This window comes from Petaurus breviceps, unplaced genomic scaffold (assembly GCF_028583685.1).
Source record: "Petaurus breviceps papuanus isolate PSGF00001 unplaced genomic scaffold, PetGlider_PUasm1.0 90804, whole genome shotgun sequence".
In the NCBI taxonomy this organism is placed as follows: Eukaryota; Metazoa; Chordata; class Mammalia; order Diprotodontia; family Petauridae; genus Petaurus; species Petaurus breviceps.
In genome coordinates, this window is record NW_027187348.1 from 7,440,290 (window position 1) to 7,463,149 (window position 22,860).

At 39.7% G+C, this 22,860-nt stretch overlaps 1 protein-coding gene across 5 annotated transcripts in view; it reads right to left on the reverse strand.

Moving 5' to 3' along the window:
- The window catches only part of SPATS2L (spermatogenesis associated serine rich 2 like), a 254,703-nt gene that overhangs the window by 12,649 nt on the left and 219,194 nt on the right, over positions 1-22,860 (reverse strand). For all 5 annotated transcript variants that reach the window (XM_069070110.1, XM_069070111.1, XM_069070114.1 and 2 more), the window contains one exon: positions 3,039-3,097. In XM_069070110.1, the coding sequence (XP_068926211.1) occupies positions 3,039-3,097 (59 nt within the window). The remainder of the gene's footprint in view (positions 1-3,038; positions 3,098-22,860) is intronic.

Consider the following 22,860-nt stretch of genomic DNA (forward strand, 5'->3'; position numbering starts at 1 on the left):
AGTCACTTAACACTGTTTACCTCAGTTTCCTCATCTGTAAAATGGGCTGGTAGAAGGAAATGGCTAATCACTCCAGTATCTTTGCCAAGAAAACACCAAATGGGGTCACAAAGAGTGGTACATGAACGAAACAGCTCAACAACAATAGACGTGAACCATAATTTAAACCTTAAGCAATTTTTATTTTTCTGGAGCATGGGGACAGGGGCCTTAAAGAAGCTAAAATATGTGAAAAAGGTTAATCCCCCAAGAAGAGGTAGGCCATCCCCTTCCCCATGATTGAATGCCTGGTTCCACAACTGGGAGTAGTGTGGTACCCTAATCTCTGTTGACTTAACTGGGTGGTTCCTCAATGCTAGGAAGTATATCCGAAATAAATTCAGCCTATTTCGATGGACAGCCCTTAAGGTTTTTTTTTCCTCAGAAGTTGTGTGGAAGGAGTAGCCATTATGTGGAATTGACAAGAACAAAGGCAGAGAAATGAGAAAAGGAAGAAAAGAAAGGGGTAAAGAGAGGAAAAGTGACAGGAAAAAAAGGGAGGGAGGAGGGGAGGAAGAGAGAGAGAGAAACAGAGAGAGAGGAGAGAAGAAGAAAGAGGAGGAGGAGGAGAAGAAGAGATTTTTTTTCTTCTGCAATTGTTTGAAATCAAGGAATGCAAAAGGGATGGAAGGAGAATATCTAAAGAGCCTTCATATTTAGGTTATAAGTGCCTGGGGATTTACACAGGAGATCTTTGGTACTAATGAGATCTTTGGTACTAATGGTTATTCATTCAAGGGTTTCTCTTTTTTTTCTCTTCCTTTCACTAAAATTTTTTTCTGTATCAATCACTTAACCAACAAATATTGATAAAGTATCTACCATCCACCAGGCACTGATACAAATATAATAAATGAAGCAATACCTGCTTTCAAGGAACATACTCTGTAATACTGTGAATGGGAGTCATTCTCAATATGCTGAAGGGAAAGCACCAGGTAGTCCTTCCCAGGTTTTCAGGGTGGAGAAATGTAAGCCAATGAGAGGGCTCCTCAAATTATACTCAGGCATCTCATGTCATGAGAATCTCTGACAGAGGGACTATAGTAAGTTTCTCATCTATCATACTGTCCTTAGGCATCAGTCTTGAGGTTTTAATTCATTTCTTTAGTTTGTAATTCCTTGTTAAAATCCGGCTCTAATGTCTAATTGTACCTTGGAGGTCAGTGTAATCTTAAATTCTTAAAAAATATAAATCAGTGCAATACAAGTTCTGACAGGTCCTGAGATAGAAAGACATGAGAATACAGTGACAGATTGGTTATCTCTTGTCCAAGGACCAGGTTAGCTAAGTGCTATTGTTGTTATTTTGCCTTGGCACCTCATGAAGGCTGTCCACGAAGATATTAGAGGTTTGTTTGCTGTGTTACTGGAAGTAGATCATAGCACTGAAATAATCACGGAAATGCTGAGGTTTGCAACCATGTTGGTGTGTTCAATAATGCTGGTCCCGACATTCCATGGAAAGTAAATTAATTTCATTTACTAAGTGCTTCAGTATGGTGCAGTGTATCTTTATTGGGTAAGTTTTGGAGTCAGGAACTTGGTTAAAGTCCTGTTAATGACACACACTACTTGTATGACTAAGGACAAGTCATTTAAGCTCTCTATGCCCCTAGGCAACTTTCTAAGGCAACAAACTGCTTATCTGCATTGACAGAGAATTTCCATGCGATAAAATCATCAGTTTCGACTTCAAAAAAGAATCCAAAAGAATACTCAATATGTAGGATCAGTGTGGTATAGTGGATAAAGTATTTAACTTGGAGTCAGTAATATGGGTTCAGATTTTACCTCTGGCACTTCTTTACCGTGTGCCTGAGCAACTCCAGACAACTCCCTAAGAGTGGCAGTATGGTATAATGGAAAGCACATTAGGTCTAGAGTTAGATAGCCTGGGCTCGAATCTCACATCTGACAATTACTACCTATGTGATCTTAGGCAAATGACTTAATTTCTTTGGGCCTCAGTTTCCTCATCTATAAGATGAAGGGTTTGGACTAGATGGACTCTAAGGTTCCTTTTACCTCTATTTCTATGATCCTGTGATCAAGGAAATTACAGAGGAATCATGGTGGAATTTTCACACCAGTATTTTTTCACTCTGGTGAAATCCCAGACCTAACACTTATTTGCATATGTGTTCAACACTGTGCTAGGTACAGTGCAGAAAGATTCCATCTTTTTCCTCAAGAAGCAGAGAAACAAGATGCATGAAAAAACTGGAGAACAATTTAAAGATAATATCCAGGTGATTTCAAGATATTGTCTGTTCACACTGTATACAGGAGCAATGTAGGAATTCAGAATAAGGGAAAGATCAATTTGATGTTCTGTTATACGCATGGAGGATGGATTCAGTTGATATAACTGCTTCAATTATGTGGGAATGGACTGTGTTCATAGTCCCAAACCATTCTAGGAGAGAAATACTCTTTAGAAAGCCTTCAAACATCAATACTTTTTGGCTTCTGCTGTGATTGCATGGGGAAGAGAAGAAAGTCAGAATAGAACCTGAGGGCTTTTTTTTTTCCTGTGAGAAAATGATGTGATATTGCCCTAGCATTGTGATGAAAAAGTATTGCCAGAGACTATATACGGTAAAATCTACTGTTACCACTTTCTCTAAAAGGTTATAAAACTGAGGAGGAAAACAAGCCAAAGCTGAAAAATGCAAAAACTGTGCTCATTTCCTTTTACTGAAGAAATAAGATGTACCATGAAAATGCAACCATGTCATAACTACAGAGTCTGTGAAACCATGTTAACATGCCAGCTACACTGGCCCACATGCTGTGTGTGGAATGTCATCAGAACTGCTGACTGTTCGAGTCTGAAAAACATTTATAATTCTATTGGCACTTTCTCAAGGGAGTCCAACCTGCCATGCACGCAGTGCCCTTTTTGGAGTAAGAAGGACCACTGCAATTTGATCTGGGAATTCCCCACCTGCATTCCTAACCCAACTGTCCACACTTGGCACTCATCCACCACTTACTTGCTTCTTCTTTAACTTTATCCATTTCTGCCATTAATGAAACTTCTTTGTCAATGATGCTGAAAGAAAAGGATAAATCATTAACCAAAGATTGACTGTAATTCAATTCACCAAACTATTTTTAATCACCTACTATTGCTAAGTATTGTACTTGGTCCTGGGGTCAAAGAGGTAACATTCCACACCCTCAAGCAGCTTATGTTACTCTGGGGGAAAGAAACATTTTTGATAAACAATAAGTGAAAGAGAAATAACTTTTAAAAGAAAATTAAATAAGGATTAACAAAAACACTACCAGAAATGCTTGTTAGGTCGTCAAACTATTATTGTACTTGCCCAAATGAACAAAGGTAAACTCTACGTGATGTTCATTTTCTCATTACCAACAGAAATTAATTCAACAAACATTTATTGATCACATACTATACATAAGGCATTGTGTGCCAGAGCTAAGAATACAAAGAGGTTGCACTCCTAGAGAAAACCTGGTTTTTACTAAAAATACAAGGGATACCTATCTGGCTATCTGGCCTCCAGACCATTCAAGTCACTTAGAGAATTCTCAACTTCCTTCAAGTTGCAACTTCCTGATTTGGGATATTTTCATTTCCCTCAGATAAGTGCTACATGGTTTATTTACTTTTGAAATTAAAGTAAATTGAAATTAATTTTCTCTTGAGAATTTTGCAGCTTATTGAAATAATTGGTGCCTCTATGGGGTATCACAAAAGCATGGTTGGGAATTATTGAGAATCCTAACTGATTGATGGGGATAATTAAACATGAACCACCTGGAGAATGAAGATATATATATATATATATATATATATATATATATATATATATATATATATATATATATATATATATATATCTGTAGGAGCTCTGCAGCAAGTGACTTGGGAATAGTGACTAGAAGCTGTTTCTACTCAAGAAGTCCCAGAATCAATGTGAATTGTGAAGACCTCTCCTGAATACTTGCTAAAAGCTAGTCAGAAACCTTGCATATCAACTGCAGAATGTCATCAATTACTCAGAAATGTAATATGGCTTAATGTAAAAACATGGTGGATCACTGCTGTGTGACCAAAACTAGGAAGAACAATGTTAGCGTGTCAACACTGTACTTATCGGTCTTACAAGAAAACACCAGATATAATCAGTAAAGCCATGCTCTATCCATTTTAGACATTCTTGGTTGCTTTGAGATATTTGCATATATCCTAAAGCTACCCAGATATTCATTCATTTATTTATTCATTTGATGATGATGATAATGACAAAAGTACAGTGGCAAAAGTGCTGATTTTGGCATCAAATCTAAGTTCTACCCCTTACTGCCTGAGTGACCTTGGGGAAGACATTTAGCCTCTGGGCCTCAGTTTCCTCATTTGTAAAATGAAGAAGCTGGACTAGATGCCTTCTGAGTTCCCATCCAGCTCTGGAACTATTGTCCTAAGATCCTAGTAACTTACATTTATATAGCAGTTTAAAGTTTGTAAAGTATTTTAGATCCATTTTCTTGCTGGAGTATCACACTTAACCTGTGAGGCAGGGACAATACATATTATTTGCACTTTACATAGGAAATGGAGGCTGAGGGAGGTTAAATGATTTGTCTATGGTTATGCAGCTAAGAAGTGTCAGAGGCATGATTTAAACTGGGATCTTCTTTAATATAATGTAAGCTCTGTGTGGGGGGAGTACTTTCATTTTTGTCTTTATTGTCAATACCAAGACAATTTCTGACACATAATGCTTAATAAATGTCTGTCTTTTGATATTTGATTCCAAGTCCAAAACTCCACCTACACCAAGCAGGGTCTCTTGATAATACTGCAAGTCATGTTAGAGTTGATAATGACTTATGTGACCATTCCCTGTCACCAGTAGAGTACAAGATGGCATTAAATAGGGAAGTGTTGATCTGTTTTATGTACACTTGAAGCAAATGAAGACAGAGAACTTGGTGTTAAATTACACTTTTCCAGTCCTCTGGAAAATTCAGCAGACCTTGAACAGCTTTAAAAGTTTTTTGCAATCTAAGAGCTGTATATACAGATAACTATTTTCAAAGCTCATGGGTAGGAAGGTTTGATTTTGCTGAGTCAGTGGAGTGCTATGAACTGATAAGCCTAAAAAAACGAGCCTATAGCAAAGAAACCTTATAGCATCAGATTGAAGAGTTTCATTAGCAATATAGAGCTGAAAGCTGTCACTGAATTTCACTATCTAGGCAGCATATTGTCCAATTACACACCTATACTCGCTCTCCACCCCCACTCCCACCCGTTTCCTCACTACCTACTTATTTCTTAATCCTCTGCAGTCTTGGCTTCTGACTCTATCACTTGACTAAAAATCTCTCCAAGGTTTCCAGTGACCCATTATGCTTCTTGTCCTCTAAGTTTATAACTTCAGCATTATCCTTTACTCCTTAAACTTTCTCACCCCACTTATCCAATCAACTGCCAAACCTTGCCATTTCTCCCTCCCTAACATTGCTCTCACCTGACCCCTTCTCTCTATTCCCAAGTTCAAGTCCCCCTTTACTTAGATTATTCCATTGGTCTTTTAATTTGTCTCCTTGCCCCAAGTCTCTCCCTACTCCAACCTCTCTTCCACACAGTGACAAAATCATTTTCATTAAACCTACAGTGTCAGGCACTGTGCTAAGTGCTTTATAATTTTCTCACTTTATCCTTACTATAACTCTGAGATGTAGCTGTTGTTATTATACCGATTTTATAACTGAGAAAATTGAGGCAAACACAGGTTAAGTGACTTGCCCAAGATCACACAGCTAGTAAGTGTCTGAGGACAAATCTGAATTCAGGTTTCCTTGACTTCAGGCCCAATGTTCTATCCAGTGACTTACACAGCTGCCTGAATCTGAAAGCCAGTTCTCTACCAAATCTCTGCCTCTTTTGCAGCTGCCTCTCATGCTTTCTTACCACCAAAATATAGGCCGATTTGCTCTAAGAGATACATGAGTTCCATCATCTGATTCTCTTAAATTCTTTAGCCAAAAATGTTATTGCAGCCATTACCCAAAGCCCAGGGGCTGGTGGTCACATCTCCCATGAGCTATATGAGAGCTATCCCTACTCCCTTGTGCCCCCTGCTACCTGCAGCGCTTTATCCCCCTACCACATGGCAGTGAAAGCAGGTAAGAGATTTATTTTCCTATGGGTACAGAAATGATGGAAATTGTCTCTTGGTTGGTATACTGTTGGTTGGCTATAAGTACTGGTTGGCTATAAGTCATGGTTATGCAAAAATCCAGGAATTCTCAATCATGGGAGAAGTCAAACAATTTGAAGCATTAACTTATGATTAAAAGATCTGCTGATTTCAATAAAGCTAACTATTTACCAATTATAGCACAAGGACTCAAGATCAAAACAGAAGTTGATGATTTAATTTACAAATCTGGGTGGTAACAGTTTCTGAGCATTTGCTATTTTCCCCATTTAATCATCCATAACACTAAATACTGAACTTTTCTTGGCTTAACACTTTATCTTCCACACATCTGAAAGAAGTACAGACTCACTTTTCCAAGTGACTTTTTCCTTGCCATCCAAAGTATTCCCCATGTCATAGCTTGAATTAGAGAATCTCCAATGACACATGTTCTAATAAACAAAGCCCACAGGATTCAAGTGCTGACTTTACTTTTCTTATGACTGCCCTTTCTCCTTCCCAAACATACATCTTCTAATTTCATCTAAACTGCTTTGGCAGTAAAGTTTTATTTTGGTGCCATAAAAAAAAAAGGTTTTTATTACCAAAGCAATAAGACCTAAGGAGAAAAAGGAATGCCATGACAGCTCTTTTGTGTCTTATTATATAGTTAATCACTGTGATAAAGGACCATTTTATAAGAATGTTTCTATTCTCTGAATTCTTTCCTATAGAATAATAATAAAAAAAGAAAAGAAAAATCGATTGAGAGCTAGAAAGGGGCCTCAGAGCCCATCTAATCCTAGGCCACATACGATAACAGATCTGGAGCTGAAAGGCACCTTAGAGGCTTCTAATCCAACTTCCTCACTTCAAAACGTGGAAATTGTGATCCAAGGAATTCAAATGACTCACCTGAGGTAACATAAAAACTAAGAATCTAAGCAGTATTTGAATCCAAATCTTCTGCCTCCAGACCTCTTTCTACTCACTATACCACACAGCCTGATTATTAACAAGACACCTTGGCAGAAACAAATGAACTTACTCTGATAAAGGCCTTTACTTAAAACCTGCACAAAATGGATGTGTATGGCAAAACTGTGATGCACTAAAACACACGGTGATGGTGTATTGGGGGGGGCCCCCTGAAATCTGCTCTGCTAAAATATAAACAAGGAATGATCCCCTGAAGCAGATGGACAGCAAAGGTTATCAGCTTGGGGGACACAGTATACCTAATGGGTTTGGGAAGAAGGAAGAGGAATTTAAAGGGCAGTTTTAAAATATAGAAGCACACCACCAACTAGAGCTTCCTTTTAGAGCTAAAGCAGGGCCCCATTCCCTCCCTGATGTGTTTTCCTCAGGGAGCATGTTTGTAGTGAGTGAAATTGTCTGAGATCATCTGGTCCCAAGCAATTTCACATCAGCACTTTCCAGCGGAGAAAGTGACTTTTGTGCAGGCCTCCCTCAACTCATCACCTATCAAGTGGAAACAGAATGAGGAGATAATATCAGAAATCAGAAGGAAAACAGAAAGAAAGGGTGGGAATGGGCAGAGAGAAGCATCCAGGAAATGAAGGCACATCTCCCTCCCTGCAGTTACTGTACAGAATAAGAAAATGGGAGAGATAAAAAGGGGGTGGGACTTCATGGGGAGAATGAATCCAAATGAATATAAATGCAGTTTTTAAGTCCTCCTGGCTCCCTCAAGTGGTATAAATCATTTAAATGAGTGAGAAGCTGCATAGTTAGGGTTCCCAGCATAAATAATTTCCATTTCCATCAGTGAAGACAACAGAGGTAATGAAAAAGCATTTTCCTCCACCTTGGGTCTTGCTTCTTATTATCACATTAAGATTAGGAGCTGTGCAAACACAGTGCAATGATGGTTTGATTTCTGACAGCTTTTGGTAAATGTATTTGGTTTCTGTGAATGTATAAAAGTGAATCAGTGTGTGGCTGGCTAATTTCCATACTAGGAAGCTACCCTGACCTAGGGCTAAGAGAGGGTCCCCTCCCTAATTCCTGCCGCTGTCCCTACAACCTCCTCTCTTTATTTTGACAGCTCTCACTGAAGGACAGGGATACAACATGGCACCTCAATAAGACCTAGTGTGTCAGTCTTATGCAGAACCTATGACAGTGTATGCCCACCACTGACTTGTAGTTTCTGTGTCAAGGACACTGAGTACTAACATCTACGACCTGGGGCCCTGTGTCCCTCTTTCGAGGTATGATCAGTGTGTACACAATGCCCAGAACACTCTTGTTAGGGTGCTAATGCTCTGTCCAGTGGCTGACCCTGCCCTTTATCCATTCCCTTCCTTTTTCAAGACTGAAGATAGTAAAAAAGGCTTTTTGGAAGGTTGTGACAGTGATACTATTGAGAAAGGGCATCCTCTTTCTTGAATAGTCCAGGAAAACAGCATGGTGGAGCTGTCACTGCTATTTTTCACTATCAAGCACAACTTAGCTTCTCTCAAAGCTGCTGTCCCTTCTTGTGAAGCCTGGATTCTTCCCCCACACAAGCTTTACCTGAAGGTAAAGAACCCAGACTGTCCTTTTGTCATTGCTCTATTCCACACAAACCATACTTAACCATTTTGGGGGGTAAAGGTTTTTATCCTCCCCATCATACAACTAGGAATTACACAGGGTACAAAAACAGAGGAAGAAGTTTCAGCCATTACAATGGCCCTTCATGAAAAGATAACCCTGCTTCCACCAAGACTGGGACACTTGGGTCCTGAAGGCTGAAGGGAGGCCTTGCTCCCAGTTGGCTGAGAGAATGCTGAACACCATGCTGCCTACCTGCCAAGAGACTTATTCAATTGGTTCTAGAGACTCTTGAGGAAGGATCTCCTAGACAGTGGTAGAGACAGAAATACTTTGAAAGGTAGATTGTAGCACCTTGAGCTGTGGAAATGTATGTGAGCATCTGGGATGTTTAAAAGTTTCAAGTGGGGCAGCTAGGTGGTGCAGTGAATAGAGCACCAGCCCTGGAGTCAGGAGGACCAGAGTTCAAATCCAGCCTCAGACACTTAACACTTATTAGTCGTGCGACCTTGGGCAAGTCACTTAACCCCAACTGCTCTGTCATCGCCCTCCAAAAAGCAAACAACATGATTCAAGAGATGTTACTGGGGGATTAATAATTTTATTAATAATGCTACATTTTATTAACAAAAGAGGCATTCCTGAGTGCCAAAGATCCTCATAATGGTGACTCATGACTTATATAACCTTGGAAAAGTGGGAGTTCCAGGGGATGGCAATCAACTCTGATTGGTTAACAATTAATGAGAGAATGAATATTACAATTGAAAAATGGGCTCACTCCAATGGGGGGGGGGGGGGGCTGAGTGATACCACTCTTGGACAAAGAAACTATCTCCACATGCCGACCACTCCCACCTCTGGGCAATCTAAACAAAGGCTCTACCTCCACCCAAACTTGCTTAAGTGGAACACAGTGGACATCCCCACCCCCATTCCCCCTTAGATTAAATTTCTTGTAACTTTGGGTGGGGTCTGATCACAACTGAGGAGAAATGAGAACTTTAGAAAAAGGGGAGAACTCTGGATCTCCCTAAATCATTGATTACTAATAATTATTTTTCTCACAGTCCTATGCTTGGATGGAAGCTAGGTTGCACTTGAAGGGGACCAGGGCTTGTACTATTTTTATTGTTTTGTTTTGCTTGACTGACCTGCCAACTCCCTCTCCACCCCCTGGGGTCATCTCCAGTTGTCCTGATCTACATCTGGTCAATGGACCTGTTGAGTTTTGAGGTTTAGATTAGAGGTGCTCGAGACCCCAACACGCCAGGTCCTGCCAAATGAATTTGACTCAAGTCTTCTCTCAGCCAAAGTAAAGCAAAGTTTATTAAAGATTCATCTTAATGGGTACACTCTTAAGGAGCCTAAGTATATGTGAAGCTTGTATTGACAAGCAGGCCAGAACAATCTGACACAGAGCGAGTCTGAGCTAGTCTGCTAACTCTCAGCACCTTCATGGAGGCAAGTTGCTTCTTATATACAGAAAGACTGTGGGAGGGATCTAGGGATGGTCTAGAGGAGGGGCTTGGGGAGGGTCTTGAGGAGGGGTCTAAGGAGGATCCTGAGGGAACTGAAGTCAGACTCCAGTAATGAGATTAAGGGTGGGAAATAGTTGAAGGCTACCAGGAGATGAGATAATGGAGGGGTAGGCTAGTTTAAGGGTAACAGATTTGGGTATAGATATTTTCATAGGATCAAGGGTAGGAAATAGCTGGACAATGGAGGGCTAGGCTAGGTTAAGAGTAACAAAGATTTGGGCCTAGCTATAATGAAAGGCTTATGGCCTCAGGCAAATGCCTCATCAAGTGGGAAGATTCAATCAGAGTTCAAGGGGTTTCCAAGAGCCTGTACCCCATCAGAACCATTTGACTCTGGGGAAAAAGTGAGGCTAGTGACTTTAACCAGCCCTACTGCACTTAAATCCAATTTACTTGCAAGTCATGGTATCATCTTCTTGATGTCATGGTCCTCTTTGAGAATGAAGGACAAACCATGAACAATCTCCATCCCCCATTTCCTATCCTTTCATTATCTTATCATTAGAGTCATTTGGTCTGACTCTGTCTAGCTGGATATCATACCAAGTTTTAGGTTTTTAATAAAGATGGTTTCTGAAAACTGTAGGTATCTCAGTCCTGCTAGAATATGTGTTGACAATAATTAGCTTTGGTCATGGTAATTCCAGGCTTGTGATAGTCATTTCTTTGACTGCACTTCCATCAGATGAGTCTTTGTCCTAAATTGCAAGGAATTTATCTTATTTTAGATTTTCTAGCCACGTATGAATGTGGGGAGATGAGATGGGGAACCCTGTCCTTGCCCTCCGACTCCTTGTATAAGAGTGTTCCTTCCAAACATGTCCTTAAAAGACTTTTTGACATTATTGTTTCAAGATAACATTGGTAATTCCCTACTCTACCTTCATGCAGGTTTCAATGGTTTGACGGCTCATGAGAATGAGTAGTTCTTATTGGTGAATGACTTTTCTAACTGATTGCCTTAGATGAACTGAAGGCTGTTTTGCAATATGAGATCTATGCCACCAATGCCTCTTTCCTTGAGCTTCAAGGACTTGGGCTACTTCATGTTTAAGGATTCCCTTTATTCTATTCAGATGCTCAATCACGGATTCTTCCTACTAATTCCTCTTTTTTTGGAACTCCTTGGATCTTGGATCTTTGACAGACCTGAGATTACAGACACATTCTAGGGCCAATCAATAATGGATGCTTTTTACTTACTGCCTCTTCTGTTTCTTTTCCTTCCCACCCCACCCCTACTTTGCTCTCAAATCACTGAATCAGGGCTCATTCTATTCCTTTCAGGGGTTCCATTCTAGATCTCAGGGGAGAAAATACTTGGGACATAGAGTAAACAAAATCAAACAGTTCTTCTCACCAATAAGGGTACCATAGGAGAGGCAGCAATTATCTAAATTACTTAAAATGTAGGACTGATACAGTGTGCTGATTTGTAAGTAGGGAAGTGGGTTCCTAGTACAGGCTGCATTAGAGAGAAGTCCTGAAAGTAATAACAGGATGAAAGAACAAAGAAGGCATTGATCGGGTTTACCTGAGAAGACCAGAGGTGAGGTGTACAGCAATCTCTTTTTTCTTTTCAAAAAACAATTCACAAAGCACGAGAAGGAAGATGAGTGAGCTATGCTAAGAAATACTTGAGTAGACTAGTAAGCAGGGATAAGGAGATACAAAGGGCAAAAAAAAAATTTGTGTTCATGAAAAAGGTGGGAGGGAAACTCAGAAAGTTTGGTTTAGCATTTCAAGTTTTAGAATTCCATTATCTTTAGAAAGGAAGTTCATCTGTTGCTAGTATAGAAAATGCACCCTATATTTCCTTGGTGGGTTAGTCATCCAACCAGAAATATAATGAAAAGAAGACAGCCAAGGGGCTTAACTTTTGCAATCACATTGGAAGACACTGTGTGACCAAGTTCTTTCGGATTATTCCAAAATATTCATCACCTTCAGAAACTCTCTGGTAATATCAAAGTCATGTTCAGTACAACCAGATACAATAAAAGCTTACAAACTGACCCAAAAGTCATTTTCTCAGGGACTCAATCTGTTGAATAGCATTTTCCAGATCAAATAATGACACCAGAGAAGCATGCGTTAGTAATACTGCATGACTCAGCCACACAGATTAAAAGCCTCGGCCTCCCTCTCTTCCAAATACAAACCCTCACAGAAATGAAACACTTGGTACAGTGGGTTATAGCTATAAAAGGAATCAACTTGAATTTAGAGACTTGTCAGGAATAAAAAGCCAGGATGTAGAGTTCAAAATGAGAGGGATTTAGGTGTGTGTGTGTGTGTGTGTGTGTGTACACACACACATACACGCAAGCGCGCACACACGTAGAAGGGGAAAAGACTAGAAAACTTGTTAAAATATTAAGATACAGGCAGAGAAAATTGGTTAAATGATATTATCTACCAGCTATTATCTACTGTTTGACACAGTGGGCAGAGTACTGGACCCAGAATGAGAAAAATTTAAGTTTAAATGCAGTTTTAGACTCTTATTAGCTGTGTGATTCTGGACAAATCAGTCTACCTCAAGCTGGTCTTGATTTCTTCATCTATAAAATGGAGATAATAATAGTAACTGCCTCCCAGGGTTGTTGTGAGGATAAAATGAGATAAACCTTAAAGTGCTGTATAAATGCCAGCTATTCTAAGTCATATTGTTATTTGGGTTTAGAACAGATTGGTTTATTTGCAGGCGTGAATGCCTACAAACTTATAGGTACCACATTAGGTTCTGGGTACATAATGATAAAAATTAATCAGTCCTTGGGGCGGCTAGCCCTGGAGTCAGGAGGACCTGAGTTCAAATCTGACCTCAGACACTTAACACAAAAACTAGCAGTGTAACCTTGGGCAAGTCACTTAACCCCAATTGCCCTCTAAAAAAGCAAAAAAAAAAAAAACTTAATCAGTCCCTGACCTCTAGGAGTTCATGTTCTATTGGGGATGGAGGTGGGAACATGGACGGTGGTGGTTGGGAGAAATATTACACACTAAAGTAAATGCAAAATATATAATAAATAGACATAAAGTGATTTCCAGCGGGGAGGGCGTTAATAGCTGGGAGAATCAGGATTCATGTAGGAGCTGCTCTTGAGGTGAGCTCTGAAGGAAGCTGGAAACTCCAGGAGGCAGAGATGGACACAATCAAATGCTTGGGCCCCAAATCAGTCAGTAACTGGTTGGTGTTGAACGGAATGTGGAGGGAAGTCTCCAATATATAGAGTGTAAGCTCTTTGGGGGCAGGCAGGAGTTTTTCCCTTTTTTGGTCCTTGTATCCTCTGCACATCTCTCAATGCTTGTACATAGTAGGCACTTAAGTGTTGCTGAATTGGATGCCTCAGTGATCTGGGCTTGACCTTGGGCTGTTCAACATTTTGAAGATTAAGGACTTGGATGAATGTATAGATAAAATGTGACATCCTAGCTATGCTTCTTGAATTGGTGAAGATGGAAAGCTGGGAAGATGTGAGCATGTGGGTAAATAGAATCAGGATCCCACTTTATCTCAACATCTTAGAATGATGAAACAAACTCCTAAGATGAATTTTAATAGGAATAGATACCAAGTCCTCCATTGGAGTACATTAAAAAAGTCAACCTCACAGGTATAATATGAAGGAGGATTTTCTATAAAGCAATTACTATTAAAAAAGATTTAGAGGTTTCACTGAACTTCAAACTTAATGTGAACAAACAGTGAGAAAAAGAAGTTAGTATAGCCAGTGAAGCTTTGTTGATCAGTCATTTCAGTTGTGTCCAACTCTTCGTGATCCCATTTGGAGTTTTCTTGGCAAAGATACTAGAGTGTTTTGCCACTTCCTTCTCATTTTACAGATGAAGAAACCTAGGCAAACAGGGTTAACTGACTTGCCCCAGGTCACAAAATTAGTGTCAGAGGCCAGATTTGAGTCTTCCTGACTTCAGGCCTGGTACTCTAACCATTGCACCACCTACCTGCCCCTAATACAAGCTTAGGCTGCATTAATTGAAGCCCAGTGTTCAGAATGAGGGAGGTAAGAGTCCTCTTGGACCATCCCCTGGTCAGTTCATAGCTCAACTCTAGTGTTTAGTTCTGGGTGACTCAGTTTAGGAAGGACCCTGACAAACTGGAGCCAACACGCTCCAGCAGAGGACAACTAGCTTGATGAGGGGACTGGGAAGATACCTTGAGAAGCAGTTCAATTAGAGATGATTAAAAAGATAATGGGGAGGGGGCAGGCAGGAGGGCACGAGACCTACCTTTCGATATCTGAAGGATATGGAAACAGGGGTTGGATTTGTTCTGCTTGTCCCAGAAGACAGAAGTAGGAGTTACAAAGGGAAAATTTTGCTTCAATGTCTGGAAACACTTCTCAATGTTCAGAGTTATCCCAAAGTACAAAGAAGTGTCTCAGGAAGTAGTGGGTTGCTTGGCTATCACTGGAAGATTTTTTAACAAAGGCTGGTGGCCACTTGTTAGAGGTATTATGGAGGGGTTTTCTGTTCCGACACAGATTTGGATTAGATGGCTTTTGAGGGAGCTTCCATTCCTGGTATTCTGGAAAATAAAGTGAGTAAAACTACAATTCTCTATGACTGTGAGTTTCTAAGTTGGTGCCCTTCTTCATTGTCACAGGGAGTTTTCTCAAAAGGAGCCTCCTATACTTAAGGAAATCCCAAGTCTGGATGGGAAGAATAAAATTTTACTCCTTTGTCCACTGAATTATGAGCATTTAGGGCGAGGCATTTTCTATTTAAACACCACGTCTCTGAATTGTGTTGTTTCTCTTAAAGAAAATAAGGCCCAGAAAAGTCAGATTACTCAGTCACCAAAGTTACATATTTCCGTTCCAGACCACCGTCCAATACTTCCTCATTGCTTATAAGTGATCTCTGTCACTCCTGCAAATCCCCTCCCAAGTGGGCATGCAGGACACCCGCCCCAGTTTGGCTAAGTGCCTCTGGGGAAGCCACTGTTTCTCTCCCTTTAGCTGGAGGGATATAAACTGTCTTCTAGTACTTACTATTCCTCTGACTGCTAGGAAAACTCATCTCTATACAGCCAATGGCCTTTCCTGCAAAGCAGTGTGTGCTGTTCAACATTTCTTTTTTTTTTCCTCCTACCTACAATCTCTATCTCCTAGATAAGCTTGCCCCTCTCTACCTCCCCTTGAAAGCTAGACCAGGCGCATGGAGTAAGGAGAAAAAGCTTTCCTAACTCTTACTTACCCCACTTGAGGTTTTCTTGGTAAAGATATTGGAGTGGTTTGCCATTTCCTTCTCTAGCTCATTTTACAGATAGAGAAACTGAGGCAAACAGGTTTAAGTGACTTGCCCAGGGTCACACAGTTAGTGAGTGTCTGAGGTCAGATTTGAACTCAGGAAGATGAGTCTTTCTGACTCTAGGCCCAGCACTCTACCCACTTTGCCATTTAGCTGCCCCTATCAAATGATACCTACAGTTAATTTAAGTCAATATACCACCAGAAGGTTCCTGTTAAAATGAAAATAGAGACTCAAAGAATTTTGGAGTTATAATGGATTTAGGGGTTAATTTTGTTTGACCTTCCTCCTAATAAAAGAACCTTCTCTACTATATCCCTGACATTTGGGTCCCTGGATTCCGCTTAAGCACTTCCAGTGACACATATTATTCCATATTTATGTTTCATTTTTGGACAGCTCTAATTGTTAAAAATAGTAATAGTAGCTTTTTAAAAAGTTCTCTGTATTTACAAGGTGCTTTCATACATGCAATTTCATTTGTTTTTCACAACAACCCTCTAGAATAAGTATAAATATTATTATGGTCATTTTACAGATAAGAAAATTGAGGCTTGGAGAAAAGGGATTCTCCAAGGTTACAAGCTAACAAGTGGTAGAACTAAGGCTTGGACCTACATCTCTTGATTCCAAGACACATTCTCTTTCCTCTGTTATGCTGCCTCTTTATTTATAAGTTCTTCCTTATATCATGCCCAAATTTTCTCCTTTTCTTTTCTATCCTTAGTTGTAAGCGTCTTAGTTTTAATCTTTAGAGCCTCACAGAATCAAATCCTTTTTTAAAAAAAAAAATATCTGCAGCAAATGCTATATATTTCCCAAGTTTCTTCTTATCCAGGTTCAATATTACTATTTCCCTTCATTTTTCCTTATGTAGAGTGATTTCAAATCCCTTCACCATCCTGGTCACGAAGTCATGCCTATTAAGAAGGCATCTAGGTGGCCCAGTAGATAGAGCCTGGACCTAGAGTCAGGAAGACCTGAATTCAATCTGGCTTCAGATACTATCTGTGTGGCCCTGGACAAGTTACTTAATCTCTTCTCACCCTCAGTTGCCTTAATTATAAAATGGGCATATTAATAGCCCCTACCTCCCAGGATTGTTGTGATGATAAAATAAAATATTTGTAAAGTATTCTGCAAACCTTAAAGAGCTATATAAATGCTAGCTATTGCTACTACTTCATATCCAAGAATTCATTTGAATTTTGTAACATTCGTGGGCAGGTATTATTATTTCCACTTTACAGATAAATGAATGAAAACACATCATTAAGTACTTATTATGTTCCAGGTACTGTAAAAAATGATGGGGATTCAAACAGAAAAATCAAGACAGTCCCTTCTCTTAAGGAGCTTATGTTCTAATGAAAATAGACAACACACATTAGGGAGGGGTGTTTTGGCAGAGGGATAGTCAGGGGAGTCATTAGACAATTGACTGAAATGTCTTTTTCCAGGAACAGTTGTGTTGATTTGATTACTATTCCAAGAGCTAGAGGTGGAAGAGGGGAGGTTCATGTACATATTAGAAAAATGAATATCCCAGACATGCCCATGGTCACAGTATGTATCAGAAGGAACATTTGAATTCTGGTCTTCTTTACAAGCACGCAACAAACTATAACAAGCAGCCTCTCTTAAAATAGGATTATCAGAAGTGAATAATACATTCCTAGGACTTTAGTTGTAATATGACCAGCAAAGAATACAGTGAGGCTGATACTGTCTTTACGGAAGCCATTGCGATTCAGTGTTGGAAGAAAAGTCGTGAAGACTCAAGTTTGAATCCTTCTTCTTATGCTTATGAATTTTGGAACTTTGAGTAAGTTGTTCACTTTTTTTCTGAGTCTCAGTCTCCTAATCTGAAAAATGGAGATAATGACTATATTGCCTATTTCACAAGCTTCTTGTGAGGCTCAAATGAGATAATGTATAGAAAATGCTTTGGAAACTTCAAAGCACTATATAAATATTAGCTATTATTCTGTACACTATAATCCTATAAGAACCTCAGATCACACTAGATTCTGTAATATCTCATATTGGGCTTGGGATCAATTAAACCACCTTAGTCATTTATACAAGTGGGATGAGAGGCGGATGCACACATAAACCACATCAACGGATGTAATCATTCCAGGTGGAGGACACTAGAGTATCAACATGTAAGGGAAGGACCTTGGGCAGACTGTGGGATAAGCAAGGACATTTGCTAACTGGCTGTGCTTGGCTGACGAGGCTTTTGGGAAGAGTGTTTGCACAGACAGAACTGTCAACATCTTCAAAAAAGGCTTTCTCTTTGCTTTACTTGTGTCTGGGGGAGTGACATCAGGTGAGAGGCCATGGGATGAGGACAGCGGAGTCTCTAATTATGGGGGAGCAGCCACATGAATCTGGGAGTCAGCATCCATGCTAGGTTTTGCAGCCAGAGCAGCTCCAAGGAACAGGAAGCCACCTTTAGGGGTGACCTCCAGGATACCAGTGGAAGTAACCATTGAGTGGTACTCATCACACATGGACATGAACTTGGGGGATCCAATGCTACGTAGATGAGCCAAGTCTTAAGCCTACTTTTCCAGGGACCAAGGTGGTAAAGGGGAGGGTATGCTTGAGAAGTACTGGGGAAAATGCAAATATGTTTGTTCTTGCTACATCTTTGAAGCAAATATCTCTTCATAAAAGCTAATTGATGCTAAATGGTTAAATGTTTAAATGCAAGTGGATTACTAATCACTGGCTCTTAACAAAAGGAGAAACATGACCAATGGGGGGCTGAGCAGATAGCAAGAAAAAGAGACATCCCACAAACTCCTCAGGGTACACTGAAACCCTGAAGGGAAATGTAGTTTGCTTGGTTCTGAGAGAGCTACAGTACATGAGATAGGAAATGCAATAAATTTATGTTTCCCAGTTCTGTATTACATAAATGACTAAAAAACAAAAACAAATGATAGACTCTATGTATATTTAAATATTAGTCTGTCCATTTTTTAAAAATTAATTTATTTTTAGTTTTCAACATTCATTTCCACAAGATTTTGAGTTACATTTTTTTCTCTCCGTCTTTCCCCTACCCCCACCCCAAACTAGAAACACTACTGAATACCCTTTCTCCCAATCTGTTCTCTCTTATATCTTATATCTCTTATATCCTCCCCCTCACCAATTTTATAGTAGGGCAAGATGGATTTCTATACCCCAGTGCCTGTATATCTTATTTCCCAGCTGCATGTAAAAAACAAATTTTTTTTAAACATTTGTTTTTAAAACTTTGAGTTCCAGATTTTTTCCTTCTTCCCTCACCAGCCCCCACTGGGAAGATAAGCAATTCAATATAGGTTGTTCATGTGTAGTTAACCCAAATCATTTCCATAGTAGTTATATTGTGAAAGACTAACTATATTTCCCTCCATCCTATCCTGCCCCCCACTTATTCTATTTTCTCCTTTGACCCTATCCCTTTTCAAAAATGTTTCCTTCTAACTACCTTCTCCCCCAATCTGCCCTCCCTTCTATCATCTCCCCTCTTATCCCCTACCCCCTCTTTTCCTGTAGGGTAAGATACTCAATTGAGTGTGTATGTTATTCCTTTCTTAAGACAAATTCAATGAGAGTAAGGTTGTCCCATTCCCTTTCACCTTCCTGCTCTTCCCCTCCATTGTAACAGTTTTCTCTTGCATCTTTTATGTGAGATAATTTACCCTAATCTATCTCTCCCTTTCTCTTTTTCCCAATTAATTCCTCTCTCACCTCTTAATTTTATTTTTTAGATATCATTCCTTTATATTCAACTCATCCTGAGCCCTCTATGTATACACGAACATACAGATGCCAACACTCACATATATATATATATATTTATATACACATACACCCTCCTATACATACATTTATATGTATGTGTGTGTGTATATATATATATATATATATACACACATATATATTCCCTTCAACTATCCTAAGATTGAGAAAAGTCTTATGAGTTAAAATGATTGTTTTTTCCATGTAGGAATGTAAATAGTTCAACTTTAATAAGTTCCTTATGATTTCTTTTTCCTGTTTACCTTCTCATGCTTCTCCTGCTTCTTATATTTGAAAGTAAAGTTTTCTGTTCAGCTCTGGTTTTTTTTTTTTTCATCAAGAATGCTTGAAAGTCTTCTATTTCATTGAATGACCATATTTTCCCCTGCAGCATTATACTCAATTTTGCTGGGTAGGTGATTCTTGGTTTTAGTCCAAGCTACTTTGACCTCCAGAATATCATATTCCAAGCCCTTCACTCCCTTAATGTAGCAGCTGCTAGGTCTTGTGTTATCCTGGTTGTATTTCCACAATACTCAAATTGTTTCTTCCTGACTGCCTGCAGTATTTTCTCCTTGACCTGGGAACTCTGGAATATGGCTATAATATTCCTAGGAGTTTTCTTTTGGGGATCTTTTTCAAGAGGTGATCAGTGAATTCTTTCAATTTCTATTTTGTCCTCTGGTTTTAGAATATCAGGGCAATTTTGCTTGATAATTTCTTGAAAGATGGTGTCTAGGCTTTTTTTTATCATGGCTTTCAGGTAGTCCAATAATTTTAAAATAATCTCTCTTGGATCTATTTTCTAGGTCAGTGGTTTTCCCAGTGAAATATTTCACATTGCCTTCTATTTTTTCATTTGTTTAGATTTGTTTTATAGTATCTTAATTTCTCATAAAGTCATTAGCTTACAATCACTCAAATATAATTTTGAAAGAGTTATTCTCTTCAGTGAGTTTTTGAAATTCCTTTCCATCTGGCAAATTTGGCTTTTTAAGGCATTCTTCTCCTCAATGGTTTTTTGGGTGTCTTTTGCCATTTGAGTTAGTCTATTTTTTTAAGGTGTTATTTTCTTCAGTGTGTTTTGGGTATCCTTTAGCAGGCTGTTGACCCACTTTTCATGATTTTCTTGCATCATTCTCATTTCTCTTCCCAATTTTTCCTCCACTTCTCTTACTTGATTTTCAAAATCCTTCTTGAGCTCCTCCATGGCCTATAACCAATTCATATTTTTCTTGGAAGCTTTTGATGCAGTAGTTCTGACTTTGCTGTCTTCTTTCCACTCCATGCCTTGATCCTTTTTGTCCCCCAAAAAGGATTTTATGGTCTGTTTGTGCTTCTGTTGGCTTGCTCATATTGCCAGTCAATTACTTGATGTCTGAGCTCTTTGCCACAATAGAACTCTGCTTCCAGTGTGGAGAGAGCTTTGTCCCAAGTGACTGGGATTTTCACAGCTGCTGGAGCTATTAGGAGGGCACCCTTGATACAGCCCCCACAAGCTCTGACTCACTGGCCACACACCCCAGGACCACCACCCAAGACCGCCATCCAATGCAAGCAAGTTAAAGCAGAAGCGATTACCCTCAGACTGGTTACTTGGTCCCCCTACATCTGCAGGCCAGGAGCTCCTAAGGCAGCCCCGCCGAGGTGGCTGCACAGCCGCTGAGCCTCAGCTGCCTCTCGCCGCGGGGGGCAGGGGCCAGACCTCACTCTTCTGTCTACCCCTGTTCCAACAGAGTTCCACACTAACCTTTTACTTTCTCTTTAGCGTTTATGGGTTGAGAAGTCTGGAAACCTCCACAGCTTCTGGAGATTCACTCTCCTTAAGTCTACTCTGGCCACTGCTGGTAGGGGCCACCCTGGGGCCAGAACCATGCGGCTCAGGTGGGACTGTGCTTGGCTCCCAGTTCAGTGTGACACACCCTTCCTGTTGACCTGCCAGGCTGCCTTCAGTGGGAGATTTGTTTCTCTCTCATTCTGTGTATCTCTAAAGTTTTTTTAGAGTCATTTCTTTACATGTATTGGAAGTGACTGGAGCAGGAATTCATGCCAAGTCCGTGCTTCTACTCAACCATCTTGGCTCCGCCCAGTGACTTTGTTTGTCCATTTTTTCTAACCTTTACTGATCTTCTTGAATCTTGATTCTGACAACCAGAATTAATTTAGACAATTTAGATATCACTCCCTGATTTGTATCATCTGTTACCCTGATAATTATGACATCTTTACCTTCATCTAAGTTATTTATATAAATATTGAACAGGATTACCACTTAAGAGTTCCCTTTAAATTGATATTGATCTATAATCAATATTCTGGCTATGTCTCAATCAGTTATTGACTCTACTTAACTATACTAGTCCTCATTTTGTTATCTTTCAGGGGCAGCTAGGTAGCTAGATTGTAGGGGCCAGAGCCTTGAACACCCAAGTTCAAATGTGGCCTCAGACACTTCCTAGCTGTATGACCCTGGGCAAGTCATTTAATCCTGTTTGCCTCAGTTTCCTCATCTGTAAAATGAGCTGGAAAAGGAAATGGCAAATGAATCCAGTATCTTTGCCAAGAAAACCTGAAATGGGGTCATGAAGAGTCAGACACAACTAAAATGACTGAACAAGAAAAACATAGTGCACATTATGTGCCAAGCACTGTATTAAGCACTGTAACATTGCTATCTCATTTGGTCCTCACAATAACCTTGAAAAGTAGATGTTATCATCATCCTCTTTACATATGAGGTAAATGAGGTAAAAGACATTAAGTGATTTGCACAGGTTCACATAGCTAGTAACTGCTGGAGTCAAGATGTGAACTTAGGTCTTCCTAACTCCAGGCCCAGTGCTATATCCACACACCACTGAACTGCCAACCTTCCCTCCCCCCCACCTCCATCTATGTGTCTGTCTGTTTGTCTATCTATTTATTTTATCTACAGGAGAAGTCCCTATCTTTCCAGTCACAGAACTATGGGGTACAGAGGATATGAGTTTATGCTGTATTCAATTTCTGAATATCTTTATCAAGCAAGGTATAAAAGAAAGAAAAGACATTCCTGTCATGGAGAAGATCCACTACAAAGCACAAAAGGAAGCATTTGTGGTACAAGTTCTCCAGATGCTCTTATTTTCAGATGATTCATCAATTATATTAAGACATTATGGAGCCTCCTAAATGAGATCCATGGCCACTCAAGAGAGATCAACAGAACCATCCACAGAAGAACAGCCAAATGGATGAAGAATGTACATTGTCCAGATGCTCACACAGATTTAGACAAATAGTTCAATGAGTTAATCCATCAGTGAATATACCTTGAATAGGCCATAAAATTTAAAAAATAAGCAGGTAGGGGGAATGTAATGGGAAACTGCACAGCTCCCTACCATAAAACACCATGGCCTTTTTTTTAAAACCAATATTCTATAAATGAACACATGGGAAGGCAAGTACATGTC